The sequence below is a fragment of the Canis aureus genome, chromosome 13, assembly GCF_053574225.1.
Source record: "Canis aureus isolate CA01 chromosome 13, VMU_Caureus_v.1.0, whole genome shotgun sequence".
Lineage (NCBI taxonomy): Eukaryota > Metazoa > Chordata > Mammalia > Carnivora > Canidae > Canis > Canis aureus.
The window spans coordinates 29532041-29554053 of record NC_135623.1 but is presented as its reverse complement, the minus strand read 5'-3'; the positions used below and the strand labels follow the sequence as shown (position 1 = coordinate 29554053).

At 33.9% G+C, this 22013-nt stretch overlaps 1 protein-coding gene and 1 non-coding gene across 4 annotated transcripts in view; both read right to left on the bottom strand.

The window, feature by feature from the left end:
• PTPRQ (protein tyrosine phosphatase receptor type Q) overlaps window positions 1-22013 on the bottom strand; it is a 246333-nt gene that overhangs the window by 60311 nt on the left and 164009 nt on the right. For all 3 annotated transcript variants that reach the window (XM_077845626.1, XM_077845627.1, XM_077845628.1), the window contains 3 exons: window positions 10178-10299; window positions 4609-4795; window positions 1332-1576 (listed from right to left, as the gene is read on the bottom strand). In XM_077845626.1, coding sequence (XP_077701752.1) covers window positions 1332-1576; window positions 4609-4795; window positions 10178-10299 — 554 coding nt within the window. The remainder of the gene's footprint in view (window positions 1-1331; window positions 1577-4608; window positions 4796-10177; window positions 10300-22013) is intronic.
• LOC144282783 (U6 spliceosomal RNA) lies at window positions 9481-9585 on the bottom strand. The gene has a single exon (XR_013351225.1). It is a non-coding gene; the product is annotated as a U6 spliceosomal RNA (small nuclear RNA).

Here is a 22013-nt window from a genome sequence, read left to right as displayed (position 1 = left end):
ATAAATTGCATTTTCTGAACAATAAGATAATTTTTTTATTATTGCTTAAATTATGAATTAGTTGTACTTTGTTTCCTATTTTTTCTCTTATTCGCAAAAGGCAAAACAGATGGAGCACTCATGACTTCCCATAACTATATTTCTTTAATCTTTACAAAAATTCTATAAAGAAGTCATTATTCCTATTACTGTTTTTTCTTTTTTTTTATTTCAAGTTTTTATTTAAATTCCAGTTACTACATACAGTGTAATATTAGTTTCAGGAGTAGAATTTATTGTTTTTTTAGATAAAGAAACCGAGGTACATTTTTGAGGCAACTGCCCAGAAACAAACCATAGAGCCAAGATTAGAACCCAGATCAGTTCATTCTCTTAACCACTCTCCCTCTAATAGACCTTCTACAATGTTGGTTCATCTAATGGGAGGTGCAACAAGAATCCTACGAGAATATTTTACTTATATATAAATATAAATACATTTTATGTTTTATTTATATTTACATATATAAATAAAATATTTTGATTTGATAAACTAAATGTATTTTATTTTTATTTTATATATCTTATAAAATAAGATATATAGTGAGTGAAGGAAGAAATGAAGCTATGCAGATATATAGATATAATGTAGAGAAAAACATATACATATGAATACAAATTATTAATAACAGTGTTCTAATGATTCCATGATAATCATAAAGAACTGGTAGGAAAAGCTACCTGAAGGTTTAGGGTGAACTCTATGTTGCTTAAAAGATGGTATTGTGACCCATATAATTCTATTTGAAAGTTTTAAGACGTGCTACAAAAACACATTTTTGAAATAAATTGTGTCTGTATGTACATAAACACACACAGATAATTTAAAATTAGGATGTAAAATGCTTAGCTTTAGTAATTATTACGTGAAATGCATGTGAATTTCAAACACGTCAATAGTTACTTCTGCCCCTTGCCTTTGAAATTTGCTTTTCCGTTTTCCACTTATAAGCACACTTAAACAGCTTCCCTTTAGGTACAATTATCTCTACATATCACTGCTCTCTTGCTTTTAACATGCATTTTCCCTTCCCTTTATTTTATTTTTGCATTTCTGCTATTGTTGGGAAAAATTTTTTGTTACCTACATATTTTCATAGTGTTTGTTGAATTATAATAGGAAATAAGCGATTTCATTTCTTTAAATGTTATTTTGTATTGTCATGTCTCACACAATCCTGCAAAAAGATATGAGAAATCTAGTGTGCACAGGGGGTGCAGTAGTTTTGAATGCTGAGTTTGTAAACTGACTTTGTAAAATAGGTGAGTAATTAAAAGCAATGAATGCTTACACTGATGTTATACGTATGTCCACCTTTTAGTCCTTCTAACATCGCAATGACAGATGTGTCAGTTTTCTGGATAATACTGAGGTTGTGAATCTGGACAGCAGTAGGATCATCTTCTCGGTAAACCAGAGCTTGGTAGACTTGAATATTTCCATTGGGTTGAGAAGGAGGAAGAAATGTTAACTGAAATTTTGTAACTTCGTCTGGTATCTTCTGAAATGTCATGTTGTTAGGTGGATCCTTGGGAACTAAAATGAAATATTAACCAATTAATTTTTAAAAATTTGTGTTCCTCTTTTTAATCTCCCTATAAAATTATTTGATTCAAATTTCTGCTTATAAAATGTTCTTCACAAATTATTTAAACTGTATATGTTATGAAAGCAAGCAAAAATGGCTGATATATGTAGAATCATTGACATCTATAGGTCACAGAAATCATAATGGGGATTCAGTTAGTTTGGTTGTTTATTTTGACTTTTACACTTATTTTTATGAATCCATTTTATAAATGCATAGAATGCATTTCTATGGCTTTTTTGTACTGTTTATTTAAAGATAACATAGACTCACAGGAATTTGCAAAAAATGGTACATACAGTCCATGGAACATTCCCCCTGCTTTTACCAGTGGTGACAACTTACCTAACTATAGTTTAATATCAAACCTGGATATTGACATTGGTACAATACTGTTAATTAGATTACAGACCTTATTCAGATTTCATCATTTTTTCATGCTTTTATAAATGTGTGCAGTCCTATATAATTTTATTCCATGTAAAGAACTCCTGCAATCATCACCAGAAATAAGGTACAAAACTATTCTATTTTCATAAAGAAACTTCCTCTGCTATCCTCTGGCATTTGCACCTTGTAGATCCCCACAACACTAGGAGTTGTCCTCCACAGTTCTGTCATTTTAAGGAAAAACAAAACAAAACAAAACAGCATAATGCTTGAGGTATGTAGCAACGGTTCATACTTTTTTTCTTTTCTTTTTTATTACTGAGTAGCGCTCCATTTTGTGGATACACCAAAGTTTGTTTAATCATAGAAAAACATTTGGGTTGTTTCCAATTTTTTTTTGTTATTACTAACAAAACTGCTATTAACATTCATTTACAGCTGTTTGTGTGAACATAAATTTTTGAGTCTCTGTGATAATTGCCCAAGAGTATGACTGCTAGGTCATGTGCTCTACGTACATGTTTAGTTTCATAAAAGGCTGTCAACTACTTTTCAGTGTGGCTATACGCATTTGCATTCCACTACCAACATATCAAAAGTCCGGTCTCGTTGTATCTTTGCCAGCATTTGGCATCATCACTATTTCATAATTATTATTTTATTTGTTCTAGTAGATGCATAGTGATACCTCATTGCAGTTCTAATTTGCATTTCCTTAATAGCTAATGATGCTGAAAAGGCATGTTATCATGAGTTTATTTGCCCACTGTATCTCCCCCATGATGAAAGGTCTAGTCATGTCTTTGGCCAATTTCTAATTGGATTTTTTTAAATGTTGAGTTGTGATAATTCTTTATATATTCTACATACTCCATGTTATTCTTGAAAAATAAAAATTAGCCTAATATACAACAGCTAAGTATCAGTGCATTATCATGAAAGAAAATGATATACATGGGAATCAAACTAATTTATGGATATAGGAACTAGTTCTTGATGTACTACATAATTAATGTTCTTTATATAAAATTGCATGAATATATCTATTTTGTTGAAATTGAAATGGATATATTTCCATACTAAGTAAAGGAATTTCCATGAAGAAGGCCGTTAATATTAGGCAGTCAAAGGTTTGGATGCTCAAGTTTTAGTATCTTTATTTATTATTTATTTATTATCTTGCAAATATCTTTATAGATAGCACCCTGTGGCAAGCAAAAAATTAAGTAAATAAATAACAGTGAGAAAAAAAGAGGAACACATAAATATGTTATAATGCTAAATATCACATATTAAGTGGAAAAACCCATAGCTAAAGTGAAAGTTAAATTGGCTCAAGACATATTTTCACATTTGTTGTTATACATTTCAATGCTATAAAGATATTAATTATTAAATAATTATTTTATCTAAAACTCAGATCAGGTTTAAGGTTGGATAAGTGAAATAATTCTCTGAATTCTGGAAAGAATTTCTTATTCTCTAAATATCTTTGGTTTTATATGTAAAATTCTACTCTTAGAGATTTAGTAAAAATTTATTTAACAATGATATCTTTGGGAGAGGTAGCACATTAAGATTTGACAATCAGTGTTTTATGGTATGAGCGTGAATAAATTCAGCAGCATCTTTCCTCACAGGGAGGATGCTGGAGAAGTATAAAAGGTATCATAAGAAAATAAATATCTGGGATATATATGGCAGTAAAATGGAAACAAATGAAATTTTAGGGTGCTGAGGATAAGATGTTATCTTTTAATGTAGAACCATAACTTTATAGACAATAGAGTATATAATATAATGAAAAAACTAGCTAAAAAAACATTTTTTACCTCCTATACTTACCTTACAGATAGCAACAAATAAACTATAGCAACACATCCCTTCATGTGCTCTTTCCAAAGATATATCTGGTGGCAAAGAACATCAGGTGTCTGAAGGAGGATAGGGCAAGCAAGTTCTGGGAAGCTGACTTTCCACACTTAATTCCTATTGGTTACAAACTTATTATTCATTCAGACCCTGTTCGTAGGCACTTGAGAAAATCTGTATGGATTCTGACATTTATTAAATAGGTTATATAATAAAACATGCCATTTGATTAGGTGAGGAAAACAGGTATGGTAAGCATGACCTGGATTCTAATTTTGAATTCCATATAACATAATGACAGATTATTATTACTTTAATGTGCATTTAAGTCATGGACAGAAATAATTAAAATGGAATTTTACATACAGCATTATTGGCCACAGGCCATTTGAAAAACCATCCTTTCGGCAAGGTAACTCAATTTCTCAAATACTTAGTGTTTAAATAAACACACAAAATACAATTAGGATATTATTATGAACTAATTTGTTTCTGTATTTCCAAGAATTGATTATTCTACATAATTCCACTTGGCCTAAAAAAATATAAATAGAAAACTTCACTTTTGTCAGTTATGGTGAGTCACTGAATTTTATACTTTATACACTTAAAAAATTTCCTATAACACATACCCTATTCTAGGGGGTGTTGTGAGAAATCCTAAGAAAGACACTTAAATCTCAGCCAATTTTTAGCAATGATGGAAAATATGCCTTACCTGATTCTAAAGTAGTAACAATCATTTCAGCACTTGACTTTCCATCTACATATGCAGTACTCAAGTCTCCAGTGAATGCTGTGATCATCACAGAATACCTTGTGAATATTTTCAAATCTTTAATTTCTATGGTCTTATTTTCCTCATTTGACTTGATGAAGGAAACATTAAATTCATCACTATCTACCTATAGGAAAAAATAGTTAGTGATTAAAGGAAGCCACAGTTGAGATCCAAATCACCAAAATATAATAATACAAAGCTACCTGTGGTGTATCTAACTAGCCAAGTTTTAATTTTTTTTTTCTTACAGTCCGATTGTCCTGGGAAATCTCAGGTGCCACTTTAACAGTCTACTTATAAGCAGTTATTTCAACAAGTGAAAGTAAAAGAAAAAAAATCAACCAATCAACCACAGTCAATCCATCTAATGAACAAGCAACTATTATCTCTGTGTCAGTGGAACTCTACTTTCTACTCCAACGTTTTATAGGATAAACAATACAGGTTTTGGTAATCAATCATTAAGGGTTCAAATACCAACCTGGTCATGTAATAGTTCCTATAGCATCTGACAGGTCACTTATGTTCTCTGTGTCTTACTTTCTGTGTATGTAAAATTGGAGTAATAATATCTATTTAGAGTGTTCTGTGAAATTTAGAAAAACAGATCTGAAGTAGCTGGCACAGAGATTTTGATATTTTTTCGCCATGAGCAACAAAAAGGAAACACATTTTGTAACATAACTCAGGATGTATGAGTGTTCAAAAGAAGTGTTCACACATACTTCTTTTAACTTAAAATCTTAAAAACAATTTTCAGGAATGCAACTTGTTTCTGAAATGCACTTTGATATTTTCTACTTTTAAACTTTGTTCCAGTTCATTTAAAAAATTTTGGTCATTATTGCAGTTCGAAAAACTCCAGTCTAGCGCTATGCATGGCACTGGATAAGGACTCAATTAACTGTGGACATTATAATTATTAGATGTGCAAAAATGAGTATCTTTGGGTATATCAAATACAATTGTATAGTGTGTTCAAACATAATCTGCATTTGATGGAGAGTCTGGCCTATTCACTGCAGGGATTAAACATAACTAAAGTTTCTAGCAATGAAAAGAATGGTTTTTCCCAAGATGAACATCCAAAAATTTGAAATCCTAGTATGCATGCCACTCTCAGGAATCCAAACTGAAATGCTTAAATCCAGATTATGTACACTGTTCGCACTACTAAGTTAATTTTCCACTTGACCCTCCCATGTAACTCTGAAAGATTTTTTGTTCAAAATATTCTTCAAATGCTCTTTTCTAAGAGCTTTTTTAACTTAAAGAAGGTGTTGCTATGAGAGACACAGCAAAAGGCTGATAAATAACATGAGCATTGCAAAGTCAAATAGATTTTTCCCACCTTAGAGCATTGAAGGCAGTTGCCTCCTGTCTCCAAAGTGGCAGAAAAACAAATCGGTGTAGGAATACTATTGACCAAGTGCATGTCCTCACTGACAGAAAGTGTGTGTGATTCAGGTAGCTGTCAGCATTTAAACATCACACAAAATCTAGCTTTTTAAATTTTCCTTAAGACTAGGCTTATATTCATGCTGGGTAATAATTATCTAGAGATGAGTAGTTGACTTCTATAATGGGGCACGAGTCTCCAATTCATCACTGTTTCACCCAGTTGGCTTCATTTTGACTGTTCATTTATGTTACTTGACTGACCACTATACCCATTTGAATTCTGCTTTTATAGAGTTGAGGTGAATTCCTCAACATTCCATAGTTATTTAGTAGCAGAGACAGGATTTTCTCCCAAGTCTTTCAAGAATCCAGAACTCTCTAAACTACTACACTTGGCCTGATCTTACAAAGTAAAATTAAATTATTTTAAATGTCTTCCATTAAAAGAGTGCATACTAAATATTGAGTTGTAAAAATATGACTTAACATGCCCATGTATCTTTAAAAAATTACTTAAAGTTACTAAAATCCAAAAAGTATGTTGGGTCCTCAAATATAGAATGTACCAAAATTCATTATCTTTCTTCACTAAACCTACTCTGTCATTGTTAATCATTATTTGTCCAATTACCCAAGACAGAAACTTCGGATCTTTTTGATTCATTATTTCTCTTCCATCAATTCCAAGCTTGTTTGATCATCTTTTATTATTATGAAACATGTCCCATCATTTTTGCAGTATGGTGGTTTTATAAGACTTTGATTCTATTTTTTCTCCTTTTCCTGCCCCATACGCACCCTTCCCACCTGGTACACCTCTATTCGTTCCTCAAGTCCCACAACCAATTTAACCTGCTCTGTGAAGTGTCCTCTGCATCATTATGACCCTCAGAAGAGGAACCTGAATTACTTTGCTAGTTTATATTCCAAAAAACTGCATAACTCATACTCTGTAATTAGCTGTTTAGATGTCTTTCACTAGAGTGTGAGCTACTTATGCTTTGCATCCTTGTTTTGGTGAATAGAAACAATATTTGTTACTTTGACAAAAATAAAGGGAACAATGAACAAAGGACTACAAAAATGCATGAATTTCTGGTAGTATCACCCAGGGCGTGATATCTGTGCCCATATATCTTTAAGATGGTCAAGTTTTGCTTGAGGCTCTCAGGAAAAGAGTTTTATGTCCCCATGTCTGGTATTTGGCAAAGGCCAGGCTATAGCATAAGTCCTAAATCCAATGATATGTGTTCTTCTCTGGCCTAGGCGTTGTTGATTCTTGACAGCATATAATTCTATATCCATGAAATGAGCTGCAGATAAGCTCTAAAAAGACAATGACCACATCAGACTTGTTCTAGGTACCCAGCACCTAGTACAATGCTGGCTGTGACCCAAAAGGTTTGGATGAGCATATATTTCAACTTGGCAGATTTTATTTGCTGCTTGGTGTTTTTTCCTTTCTTCTATCACACCACTGTTTGCTGATTATAGCCAAGTCTTAATTATTTGAGAAGCTATCAACTTTGTGCCTCCATTGCCCTTTATGTAAAATGAAGATAATATATTTACATTAAAATGTTAGATAAGATAAGGTAATGCTATGGAGAGGCTACTTTGTAACTGATATAAAATAAGCAATTACCATGTTAGTCACCCTTCTCTCTTTCCCTTGCCCATTTTTAATCTCTATAACAATACTAAAAGAATGAGGTTATAAATCACCTTTTAAAAATATTTTATTTTACCTTCCTTTAAGCATAAATTTCAAGAGAAAACTATTTTTATTAATAAGTCTTTGACAGAAACACAGTATTATCATTTTACAATTTGCTTTTAATACATATTCCCAGAGCATTTGTCATGCGTGTTGATTACTTTTAGCTAATTATGAACTAAAAGTCTTCACAAATATGCTCTAAAAAGGAACATAAACAGAAGACTAAATGGGAGTACAAACCTACCAATAAGCCTTTAAATTTTCATTTTAATCTCAACATGTCTTTTGAGATAGAAGCACCTCCATTTTAGAAATAACATAAAGGGATCCCTGGGTGGCGCAGCGGTTTGGCGCCTGCCTTTGGCCCAGGGCGCGATCCTGGAGACCCAGGATCGAATCCCATGTCGGGCTCCCGGTGCATGGAGCCTGCTTCTCCCTCTGCCTATGTCTCTGCCTCTCTCTCTCTCTCTGTGACTATCATAAAAAAAAAAAAAAAAAAATTAGAAATAACATAAAGACATAATAAAATTATAAATGCTAAACAAAAGATAGGTAGAGACAGCAAGGCAGGGGAAGGAGAATTCACCATAAGTTATCTGACTCCATGCATTACATGCCATGAGAACAGAGTGTCATCAGGCCGAGTCAAACCCAAGCAGGGCACTAATGAGTTTTTTCCAAACCTAATCCTAGCTAGCAACTCAGCATTATTTACGTTGTTGAGCACCCTACCCTGTTTTAGTGAAAAGCTGGACTCTCATGCTTGGGTTTCCCTCTGTCTGGATGGCCACTCCAGTTTGGTCTCCTCACAGGCCTCTTATTTAAATGTTTGGACTCCCCAGGATTCATTCATTCAATCCTCAGGTTAGTTCTTACAAAAGGGGCCCTTACACTACATGCTATATATTTAATCTCATCCCTTCCTCTCATTTCAACTATCCTCTAAATACCCACACTTGCTCAATCTGCAAATTCAGATTTCCTCTCCTGAGCTGCAGACCTGTATATAATAGTGTTAAGGGAGTGTCTTCACCTGGAGGACTCCCAGGCATCCCAAGCTCAATGCATCTAATACTGAATTCATTCCTCTCCTTTACAAATTTCTTTCTCCTCCCAATTTTCCAAATCATATATCTTAAAGCCATCCTCGATTATTCCTTTCACTCACCATCCCTGGTTTTTTCCACCAAATCCTGTAGATTTAAATTATTTTTCATTCTGTTCCCTCGCTACATTTCCTCTGTCCTTATCTTTTCTTTCCCACTTACACACAGTTTCTTGTTCCCTTGCCTAATTTTGCAATAAGACTGCTCTATCCTCTGCAGTGCAATGAAGCTGATCCTATAAAATAGAAATCTATATCCGAACACTGCTTTAATTCCTCAGTGGACACTCCACTGGTCTTAATCATAAAACCCAAACTCTGTTACATGTTATACAGTCGGCCTCCTAATCCAGCTTCTCTCAGCACTTTTCTCAAATGCTTTTATCAAGGATTCCTGAACTGCTTACTTTTTCGTGAATGAATCTTCCTTTTCACACTTTTATTATCATTTCTTTTTCGTGTTCTGCTTCCAGTATTTTTCAAAATTAAGCTCTGATGTTACGTGATTTGGGAGCTATTTCTCCTAATGCCTTCTCCCTTCGCTTGTATTATGATTTTTTTTACTGTATTTATTATTATTTTTAAAAATACGCAATGCTTTATGAATTTGAATGTCATCCCTGTATAGAAGCCATGCTGATCTTCTCTGTATCATTTCAATTTCAGTATATATGGTGCTGAAGCAAATACTTTTTTACTGTATTTTAAATCAATGTATGATCAATTTTTTTAAAGATTTTATTTATTTATTCATGAAAGACACACAGAGAGAGAGAAGAGGCAGAGACACAGGCAGAGGGAGAGGAAGAAGCAGGTTCCATGCAGGGAGTCCGAAGCGGAACTCGATCCCAGGACCCCCGGGATCATGCCCTGGGCTGAAGGCAGGCAGTAAACCGCTGAGCCACCCAGGGATCCCCTGATCATCAACTTAACCACTTGTTTATATACATTATCTATACCCTGGGGATAAATATAATGATGATCAGGCTAATAATACTTTACTTACATTTATTGAGCCTTACTTACACTTACGGAGCCTTACTTAAGCAATATTTAAAGTTCTTTATGCTTATTTTCTAATTTCGTCTTCACAAAATCTGTACCCTGGGTACTATTATTAATCTTTGTTTTACAGATGTGGATACTGAAACACACACAGGTTAAGTAAGTTGTTTGAGATCAAATAGAGCTAGGATTAAAATTCAAATTGTCTGGTTCCAAAATGTGTATTCTTAATCACTCTCTATACTGTCTTTTGCAGAAGGTAAGACACACCTTACCGATTTGACATCAATTAGATAGAATGTTGGTCCAGTAATGGTGGCAGGTTCACTCCAGCTGATGTTGATGCTAAAAGGTGATGTTGCTACTACATACACACTTTCAGGAGGACCATCTGGAGCTGTGAAAATAGAAAATTAATTACCCTGGGACATCTGATTTAGTCTTTGCTATATATTATAATAATAGAAAAGGTCATGAGAAAAGGATAGTGATAATGAATTAATTATACATTAATTTATAGCTCACAGCATGCAAAAGCATTGGCAAATCAAAAGATGCAATTCCTTGCAAAATACTTGCTATATATAAGAAACTTCCACATAAGAAATTAATGATCATAAATATATTATTTTTAAACTCGAAGTAATATTTTGAAATGAAAGCATTACTATTGCAAAACAAATCTTTTTGAATAAGTGTTTTTATTTAAAAATAGATTACCTAGTAATGTTGTTTTAGGAAAACCTGCAGAAACATGTTTGACTACAAAAAAGTGAAACTGGTACAAGGGAATTATATTTAAAATTGGATTGCTTTTATTGTTTTCACCGAGGGAGTAACATAGGAAATAGGTTATACAACTTCTATCATCACAAATATAAACATTACCTGAATTCATTACGATTCCAAACAAATTCTATTTGTTCTATTTTTATAACTGTTTTTTTTTATCAAGAGTGCAAAACAAGAGATAATATTTTAGGGAACAGACTGCTGAAAACCCCTATGTAATTTTCAATTTGTGAAACTGCTAGAAACTAGAAGAGTTTATAGTATGTTAAGAAGGATTTAGTCACCCGTTGATTTGACATACATTGAACTAGGAACAGTGCTACTCTCTAGGTACCTCTCTGTCCTTCTATGGACCCTAGGCAATCCTAGGGGCATTAAATACTGGGAAATAAGTATTTCCCAGATTTTCTAATTTTTAAATCCACATTAGCAAACACTACTGAACAAATATTAATCCACAGATCCTGAGAAGGTATAAAAAAGACAAAATATTCCTTTCCTCAAATAACTTATAAGAGCAACAAATTGTATTATCTTAGTCAAACAAAATTTCTGGACCTCAGTTTCCTCCTCATATACATATTTCATAGTGTTTTTTCAAAAAAACATGAAAACATGAATTCACTATGTGTGAAAATGGCCCTTTAGTTTACAGTTTGGCCCATCATTGTCAATTAATACAATGTATTATAATAAGGGGCTAACTTAAGAAAGGACTATTAAAAATACAAAGGATCTACTGTGAGAGAGCAAAGGGCAAAGTGGTGAATACAGATGGGGTAGGGAGTCTAGGTAAAGATGCACAGAGGAGATGGACTTGAATAGGCTTTGAAAGATGGGAAGGATTTCAATAATCAGAGGAGCAGGTTTAGGGGCACTTCTTTGCTAAGAGGATCACAAGCAAAGCCACAAAGACATAAAGAGCAGAGTGCGGAGACAGAATTTTATCACTGTAGAAGTGCTTTCCTTGGTAATCTTATGTTTATTATTTTATACATTCAAAATATTGTTCTAGGAAGGGGTCCACACACTTCATCAGACTGGCAAAGGAATCCATGGTACAAAGAAGATTTAGAATCCCTAAATTCAAGGAATACAGATATCACAGAGGGGTTGGTGTTCATATAGTAAGGAACAGGCTCAGATGGTCTTTTGGAAACTAAGGTTATTCTGTTAAAGCATTTGAAACTAATTCTTTAAGTAACAGAATGTCCCTGAAGGTTTTTTAAAAAGGAATTATTTTCCTAATGATTTAGGAAGAAAGTTCCAGTAGTTATAAAATAGACAAGTGCTTTGAAGCACTGAGTCCAAGGAACCTATTTCCAAAAAGCCAGATGAGATATGATGAGATCTTAAATTAGATTAGTAACACTAGGTATAGATAGGAGGAGAAGAATCCTGGAGTCATTTAGAAAATTCAATTAAAAAAAAAAACTTGAGGCTGATAATATGTGGGTAAAAACTGACATTGAGGATGTAGAAAAAGCTAATTCACATGTTAATACCAGGAGAATGTTGATAGAATTCAAACCAATAGCATATTCAGGGCAGATACTACTTTTGGTAGGGATAAGGCTTAGGAAGGAGATAATAATTTTGGATTTGTACTCATTGAGTATGAGATACTCACAAGAACTGAGAATGCCTACGTGACAATTTGAGAGATAAGCCTAGAACTAGGAAGATAGGGCCAGGATGAAAAAGAATTTCTATCAAAAATTTCAGATAGTTTCTTACAAATTGAGAGCATAAATAGAGCAAAACATATCTGATTCAAGTGAATCACATGCTCTGAAGAGAGCCAAAAGGTTTATTTCACCATCAGATAGTTATTTAAAATGTTAATGGTAGTGACAATTTTTTTAACTATGAGTGTGTTATTGGCACTCATTGGCATTTTCTCTTGGAAAATGTTTCCAAGAGAGATACTATGTGTGGAATATAGGTACCCAATTCGGCCATAAAAATATATATTTAATAGTAGCATTAAAATATTTTAAAACAATATTCAGATGTAACAATAGAGGAATCTAGCTATCATGTATAAGGAAGTTTCTGTGGGAAATGCCTTTGAGGTACAAAACCTATAACATGTCTTTCCTATGCAAACCTTTCCTGACCCTTGTGCAATACTCTGAACATTGAGATCTAGTCCATATGGCCCAAGGAGGCATCCAGGAGAGAGTGAAGAGCAGATTCTTCAGGATTCAGAGGTCTGATCATCTGAGAAGTGCTAATAATGATGACAGAATTGGGTACATGATATTTCTGGTAACTAATGTAGAGAGATCATGGAATCCCGGCAAACACACCTGCGTATCCTAAGATTTTCAGTCTTTATTTATTCTAATTTTATGATTCCAGATTTATGAAAGGTGTCTCAAATTGTAGCATAATTCATTTAGATAATTACATATAACAAATGAGAGCTATGAGAGGTCTCCTGCCACTAGCATAATTAATTGCTTTTGGATGCCCTAACAGAATAGTGCACTTCATATTTAATAGTGACAACCCTCTTTCCTTTCCAACTGGATATTCCTTAGAAATGTTATGCCTGCCTTAACAAGTAGCAAAATAACAAATATCATCTCTGAATCTCTCTATTCAGAATGTGAAGCGAGGAGTGGATAGGCCTCAGGACCAGGTACACCATTCCTGATCATTACTGCATACTTTCCTCATGGAGAAATTTGCTTTTGCAAAATAGAAGATGGTTTGTAGGTTTTAATGGCCTGTCTTCTGCTGCCTTTGACTTTATAAATGGGGATGGGCTAGAAGTTAAGTACAAATTAATTAAGACATTTGCTGATTAATTAATAGTGTTTTTGTCATTTAACATTTATTAATCTTTTTGCAAAACCTCCCTTTGAGCCTGGTAAGAACCATTATAGAAAGGAACAATTTTCTGACAGGCCACAAATTTAAAGTATTTTAAATTCAAGAAACTATTTTAGGCTCCCTTTCTCTTTAGTTACACTCAAATGTTCTGTTGGCTTTTTGATGAAATCTATATGTTCATCTGACCAGCAAATATTGATCGAGCACCTTCTGTGTGTCAGACACTGAGAAGACACAAAGACTACAGAAGCAATGGACACAGTTTAGACCTATCCTTATAGTTTCTAGAATGTAAATGCTCTTCTTCACTCAATAACTACTTATTGAATACCTGTTATATGGTGGGCATTTTTGGAGTGCTGGTGATGGAGAAGAAAATTGAAGAGTTAAAGATCACAGAACCTCTATTTTAGTGGAGGTAGACAAAGAATATATAAGAATTTAGATAAGTTAATACTAATATGTAAGTAAATTATATAATATGTTAGAAAGTGATATGTATCATGAAAAAAATGAAGCAGGATAGTAAGAATAGGGGTGCTGATGCGAATTACTATTTTAAATATGGTGGTCAGGGCATGCTGCTATAATCAGGTGACCTTAAAACAAAGATCTGAAGGAGGTAAAGGAGCATGGCAATGTTTGAAGGAACAGTGTCACAGACAAAACTATGGCTAATACAAAGGCCCTGAGGCAGGATTTTGACTGCTCTATTCGAGGACTAACAAGGACTCCAGTGAGGCCAAAGCCAGGTCAGAATGAGTAGAAGAAATGGGAGCCAGTTTAACGCCAGTATCAGGGTCTTTGTAAGAACTGTTATCATGGGTAAAAAGACAATGAATGCCATAATACATTTTTATGGACTAAAGGGGCCTCTATCGATTTTGACACTTGATATCTAACTCATACTAGAAAGATGGGTCAAACTTAATTAGAGAAAAAGAGGAAATATTATCTCCAGGATCTAATTCATTTACCTCTATAAAATATATCAATTCAATGGCTGTTGGGACTAACCTTTAAACCAAACTTTTAATTAATTAGAATTAATTTAACTCTAGCAGGCAGACAAGACAGTATATTATTGTTGCCGAGATATCACGGTTTACTGAGAATTTTCTGTGACTAAGAAAGTTGATGAGATTTTTCTGGGATTATGTTGATAATAGCCTGTCTTTGGAAATATTTCCAAATTAATATGCCCATGTCCCCTCTGCTCTGTGGTTTGAATCTTTCAGGTCTCCAGTGAGGGCAAATCCAAAACCATTGCCTATAGGAAACCTTGGCTAGTCTCGTAAGTATGCCAGTAGCCTGGCTCAGAAAGCAGTATGAAGCCTTACTTCAATTCTTGTCTTTCATAGGAAAATGTCAACCCTGCAATCATTCCTTAAATACTAGTAATCAAGTCCTCATCAGGGAGCATCTGCTACCCCAAGCAGAGCTGAGAGAAAAATGACATTTAAAGATCATTCATGACACTAACCAATTGGACTACTAAATATTTTCAGTTCTTTACACTAATCAATCATTATAAAAAAGGCAGGGTATTTAGCCCTTCACTGAGCTGTGCTTTAATGCCATTTCTTGAACTTTTTCCAAAGACATATTTTTTTTTAAGGAAACACTCTAAGCAACATTTGCATTTTCAGCAAATTTGATGAAATTGCCTTTTTTTTTTTTTAATACAAGTGTTTCCTGTGTTGAATCCTTTGTGGAAAATTTCTATTAGAATGTATATATCAATCTGCATTCTTGAAGGATCAGCATATCATGAGATAAGAACTCCTAATCTGAATTAAAAAAAAAAAAGAGTAAACACATATATTACTAAACTGCTTTAGGAATATAGTATATGCATATAACATTATTTCATCTGTATAAAGCAATTAAAGACAATCACTTAATTCACAGATAATTTAAGAGAAATATACAGAACATTAAAATGTTCATCTATTATAAAACAATATCTAGTTATTTTAATAAAAAGTATACTTTTAAGTACATAATATCTGCAAGTTTCTTTTAGGTAGTATTCTTTTGGAAATTATCAAAATGCCAAAAATACATAATAAAATAGGTATTATTTTCTCTTTTATTCCAATGTTTAGTAACCTGCTATTAGAGTCACATAAGGAGGAATGCAAAATTACAATCATAAATGCCAACCACCAAAACCAAGGAAGCTTAAAGCAGTAAAGGTATGGGGAGATGAAAATATGCCAGTAACATATAAGCATCTTTGGGAGACTTTGTTTGTCTCCCCATAAACTGTCACATTCTGATTTAGGATTGTTTGTGAAATGAATCTAGTCAGTAATGGGCCAAGATATCACTATACCCTTTCTCTTATAAATCACAGCAATTTACTCAGTAGGAATGATCTATCTTTATTCTCTCATTCCCCATAATCCAATCACTTCCTCTCATAAGCACTTTTCCCCTGGTTTTCACAATAATGCATTTTCTGTAACTAACAACCATCATTTCCTGATTATCATGCTTCTATCCTTGCACAGGAATGTGGGTCTTATGTGGGTCAGGGTCATCTTTCCCATCCATCTGTGTCCCCATGCTAAGTGTGTTAGCTGAAAGGTGAGTCTGGATAGACCATCATTTTGCCTTGTACATATAAGTTTTAATGCCCCCAAGTCTATGCCAGTTTGATTAAGAACCATATATTTTGGTGTGTCTAATACTATATGTTCAGAATAAGCACATTCAAAGACTTATTAGTAGCTTTGCCTTCTACAGATCCCTGAGAATTTAATGATGAAAAATGTAGAAAATACTGTATAGTCTTTTAGTGCGCCATGCTATCATGACTTTCATAAAAGAATAAACATAAATAAATGTTTTGACAACTCACAAGACAGAAAATCTTGAGCTCTGCACACATGTGATTTAAATATCTATATCTATTTGGATATAAGTTTAACTTAAAGCTTATTTCAAGGGGCTATCCTTCAGGGTATTTTGTTTTCAGGATTTGGTAGCGTGGACGACCACATTCCTAGCTACTGTCATCACTACATGAAGCACTCCATTCTTTCTCAGCTTATGCAGTATTAGCCCATAGGACTGTGAGTTGGCTTTGATTCAGCACACCTGGAAGAATTAGCTTTCAGTTTTAGATGTCTCTCAGGACTAGAGTAAATTTAATTGGCTGGGTGGTTTGAGTGGATTCCTTGCATTTTAAATAATTCAACTCATCAAGAGACCTGAAGAAGTTCAGCAATTAGATTAACCATACGCATGCAGGCCAAGAGCATCCTAGGACATAGCCTACTGGTTACAATACTACACTAATCAGCTCTCTTTCCCTGGTAAGCCCAGGGATCTCACTGCCTAGTATGTTATGCTATGGTTGGTGTATAAAATATTTCCTACTATTCTACAGGATCTTAATTTTGTCTCAGAGTTAATTTTCCAACAGCAAGATGGCATCACAAAGGCATCATATGCCTAAGAATGTCTAATCAGACTGATGAGTACTGAGTATGATTCAGGGATGTCCACAGTATTAGACCTCACTGAATGACCATTTTCTGTGATGTGTAATGAGTAATTTTCTGAGTCATTTCAGTCTGGTTTAACTTGAGAAAAACAAAACAAAACAAAAACAAAATACAAAAAACTCTCAGTTCCAACACTAGCCATGCGAGTTAAGAATAAAAATATTCTAATATTAGTACTATTGCTTTTAGGATCCGATTAATACGTCTTTTTCTAGAATAGCATCGTGTTTATAAAATAACGTTCTATAGTGGTGGTTCTCAAAATGGGTCTCCACACAAGCAGCATTAATACTCCCTGGGAAGTTGTTAGAAAAGCAAATTCTGAAGTCACACCCCAGATTTAACTAAACCAGAAGACTGAGTAGGGATTAAATTACTGCTTCTGTGAGGGCTACTGAAGCAGTGGAGGTGGGCTTGGGTGCTTGTGGTGATAACATGGAAATGTGCATCCAGCCAACACATACTCCACACACTGGTCTCCTCCTACCTTCCACTTCTTTTAATACTGGGTAAACCATGAAGAGGTTTCTCCCTACTGTCACTCCCTCTCATTCCCAAAGTTCCTACGGTAATAACAGGCCATGTGTTCTATAAGAACACAGAAGTTCTGTGAAGAAACCACCTGGAATAATACAGATAAGGCCATCACCATATCAGATAGGGTTATCACCACAATAGACTGTTGGGGCCAAGATAATTGTCCCTATTTCATCCTTCCATTCATTGTATGCAGGGTAAAAATAGCTATCAGATATATCAGTAAAGAGAAAAGAAATGAAAGTGTAGTTTGAAGAGAAGTCCCATCCAATCTGTTTAGGAATGGAGATGGTTTAATTATATATTAAGAGCTTGTCTAATATCTCCAGGTCTGTTTTAGTTCTCATTAATAATACCACATAGTGATAATCCTTAACGTTTCCTTTAACTGTTCGGTTCGTAGAGCTTTTGCTGAAAGAGACATTGCATTTGTTTATGCAAATGGGATTTCAAAATATTTTTATTTATATTCTGGGAAACTTGATTAAGGTTTGGCAAAAGGTTTTTTTTTTTGACACTAAATATTGAGTTGGATACTTTAGTAAACAGTTTGATTTTATATGCTTACTGTTATTTTCTCTAAATTATAATTTAACCTGAGTATCTTCTCTCTGTAATTCTACTTAGCACCTCTCTGGCTTTTTTTTGTTTTGTTTTGTTTGTTTGTTTTCTGTGGTACTTTCATATCACCAGGAGGCTTTGCCCAAGTCCTAAGAGCACAGACTCTGCCCTAGAAATAAATGACGTTCATGAATGAATCAATGTGTGCAAAGTTCTTAGACTAGAAGCAGCACATAACAGTTGATAAGCTTAGCTATTATAGTCATTATTCCTAATGACTCAGCCAAGGGATCTCGATTCAATTACTGTGTCCAACCAATAAGTGCCCTAAACTACCAGGTATAGCAATCATATGCTCTTTTCAGATTTGGGAGTTTCCCATAATCTAATTAGACATTTCCCCACTTCCTTAGTAATCCAGAAGAAAATGGAGCTGAATTTTTGTTGACCCAGGGCCTAATACTGAGGCAGACATGAACTGAGATTAATGACTGAAAATCACAAAGAATTAAGCCTAACTTCATCCTGTCTTTTGGAACCAAGGAAAAAAAAAAAAAAAAAAGATTCTCAGGAGTCCAAATAAATTCAATTCACCATGAGATCTGAAGTCTGAGATGAGAAGATGAGAGAATTCATCTGAATATTTGAAAAATAAAATGCAGTTATCTATACTTAGGGGAAAGATATTTTTCTCATTTTTTCCTTATGATAACCAGTCTTTCTATAATATTAATGACAAAAAATAACTGATGATCTTTATAATATCCTTTGATTTTTAGTGGTTTTGCTGAAAAATATGTTCAATGTGCTCATGTAACAGAATTTAAAAATATTTTTATTTAAGCTCTAAAAACTTGTTTAATAACCTGGCAAAAGCTCTTCTGGGTTAAATATATAGTTGAGTGCTCTATTAAATTCTTTAATTTTATATACTTATTATTATGCTATTTAAATTATGATTTCATCCAAATAGCTTCTCTTTGTAATCATATTTAGCAGTGAAAATTTAGACATTGTTCTTTTTTGTTTTCTTCATGGACTAACAATCTACTATGATCCCATCTTGCTATACAAATTTATTAAGTTTATTCTTTCAGTTAATCATTTAGATACCATTAATGCTTCCAAAATATGCACACATTGTTTTCTTTTATTATTTGAAGTATTTCTCAATTTACTACATGCATAGTTCTTTCCTACATGCAGTAATCATACTTCCTACGCTAATGAAAAGGAAACATAAACATAATATAGGCAATACAAAATAGACTGGTTTTGTGAAATAAAGAAGCTGAACATGCTAAACGTGGAAAGTAACTGGGAGAATTTTAATTTTGGTTATAACCATGTAACTATTTGAAAGACAAATTACAGACAAAAAAAATGAAGCAAAGAATTGGGATGAATTTTTTGCAATGGAGAATTTTGGCATTGAAATACTTTCACATTAAGTCAAAATGTCTTTTGAAGTCCAAATGCCATAATCATTTAGTCTTAGATACTGAGTAGGCAGGAGGATGGAAACATACATAAGACATGATAACCTAGTCATCTCTGTTTTTTTAAATTAATCTATTTATTTTAGAGAGAGAAAGAGTGCATGAGTCAGAGGGGCAGAGAGAGGGGGAGAGAGAGAGAGAGAGAGAGAGAGGGAGAATCTCAAGCAGTCTCCATGTGGAGTGTGGAGCCCAACGTGGGGCTTGATTTCAAGACTCTGAGATCATAATATGTGCTGAAACCAAGAGTCAGAGGCTTAACCAACTATACCACCCAGGCCCCCCTGTCCTCTCTACTTTTAAGGAGCTCAGAATTCTACAAAAGAGAGAGAAAAACAATTACAAAGCAAAATGTTCTGTACTTTGGAAACAACTTTCAAGTGGGAGTGGAAAGAGGAACTCATAGAAGGGTTTGCATAAGAAATGCCTGGCGTGAGATATAAAGAAAAGGAAGCTGGAGAAAGAAAAGAAAAGAAAAAAAAGAAAAGAAAAGAAAAGAAAAGAAAAGAAAAGAAAAGAAAAGAAAAGAAAAGAGAAATCAATCACAGATGACCTACCTTATAGAGCTACCAAGAAGTATCATTTTTGCAAAACAGGAAAACAAAACTTAAATCAAAGATTTTATTAAGCAGGGGAATAACATGGTCAGATAGTTGTATTCAGGTAGAGGGTTCAGGTAGAGGGTAGAGGAGGGTAGAGAAAATTAGACCAGAAAGATCATTTAGATATCTTTTGTAATAATCTAGAAAATTAATTTTAAGAGTCTGGATTTAGAGACTCTGAATAGAGGAAAATAAAAAATTCAAGACAGTGCTTAGAAGGTAAATTCAATAGGACTCAGGTGTGGACTTGGGGGAGGAGAATGGAAGACAACTAGAAAGAATTAATGATTCCTAGGAGGCTGGCATGAACAATTAAACAAACAATGGTATGATGCACTGGAACAGGGAACACACAGGCAGGAAAGGTGTGCAGTGGGGCAAGGGCAGTGGTAATACAAGGTCTGATGTGTCTGTGGCAACCTAAGTAGTCATACCAGCAACTTCAATCTACAGGTCTAGAAGAGACATGTCCTCTTGGACTACACATTTGGGAGTCTCAGGCAACTAACTGAGAAGACTTTCAACAGCATCTAACTAATTTCACAGAAGTACAAAACCACTGTGCCTAAAATAAATTATATTCATTTCCTCTGGTGGCAGCAGGTTAGAGCCATTCTAAAAATGCATTGCTACCAAATGGGCTTCTTTATGTCTTGGATTTTATTTTCCTATTTATTTATGGCTAACATTTCTTCTTATCTTTATATAATTGCTTCTTTATAGAAGGGATAATATCTACCTTTGTTATGATAGCGCTTATCACATTGTAAGTGCATCACACCATTTAGGATAAATTAAGGAAAATAATTGACTATATAGTAACTCAGTAACCATTTCCTATTTTTAAAAATGTTAAGGCGCATTTGCCCTCTATTTAGTTTTTCTTCTTTTTAGATCATAAAGTTGCATTCCTTGGAAGCCTCTTTGATGAGGCATGTTTTGTTGAATTTTTTTTTTTTTAACCTAACAGATGTTTGGGTAGTTAAAATTCCTCATGAGTATGGTATCCTGTGGTTTTCACAACCTAAGTGTTACCCCAGGAATTCTCCTTTCTTGCTGTCTTCCAGTCCTGGTGGTCTATAGGAGATGCACATTATGAGAGTCCCATTTCATTCCATACTAATTTCACACCCACACTCTTTTAAAGTTGTACATTTCCTCAGCATTATAAGTACTTATTGCGCACCATGGAGATATTTAACAGCTTTCCATTCTACATTCCTCCCCCACGCACAACTCAAATGGCTTTTGAGTATAAGGGTAATCAGAAAAAAAAAAAAAAAAAGAGAGAGATGAGTAGAATAATCTGCAAGACTTTAATGTCTCCAGTTAAATATTTCTGCCATTTGTAATTTTTGTGATTATGTTTGTATCTATACACACTCAGCATGAAGTAGAGAGTTATGGCTATTATACAGATGACTTAAGGAGAAAAGCAATTTGGCTTCCATTATCTAGATCAGAGTATGTGGGAGAAAGAAATGTTAGCTTGAGTTGGCTGAATATTGTTTCCTTTCTTCCCTCTGGTTTACAGTGGTAGATTCAAATTCAGAAAATAACCCAATTTAATTCTTAGTGTGCATTTTAACTTTGCTTTCTGGATCTTCAATTTGAGTGCTCTTCATGAGCTCAAAGAGAGATATTAATACATATTTTCTTATTCTATTGGCCATTTCAGAACATTTTATGATGGGGTGGTTTTTTTAGAGTTATTTAATTTTTGAATTTTGAATTAAAAATTTTGAAAAGTTCATATCAAACTAGCCA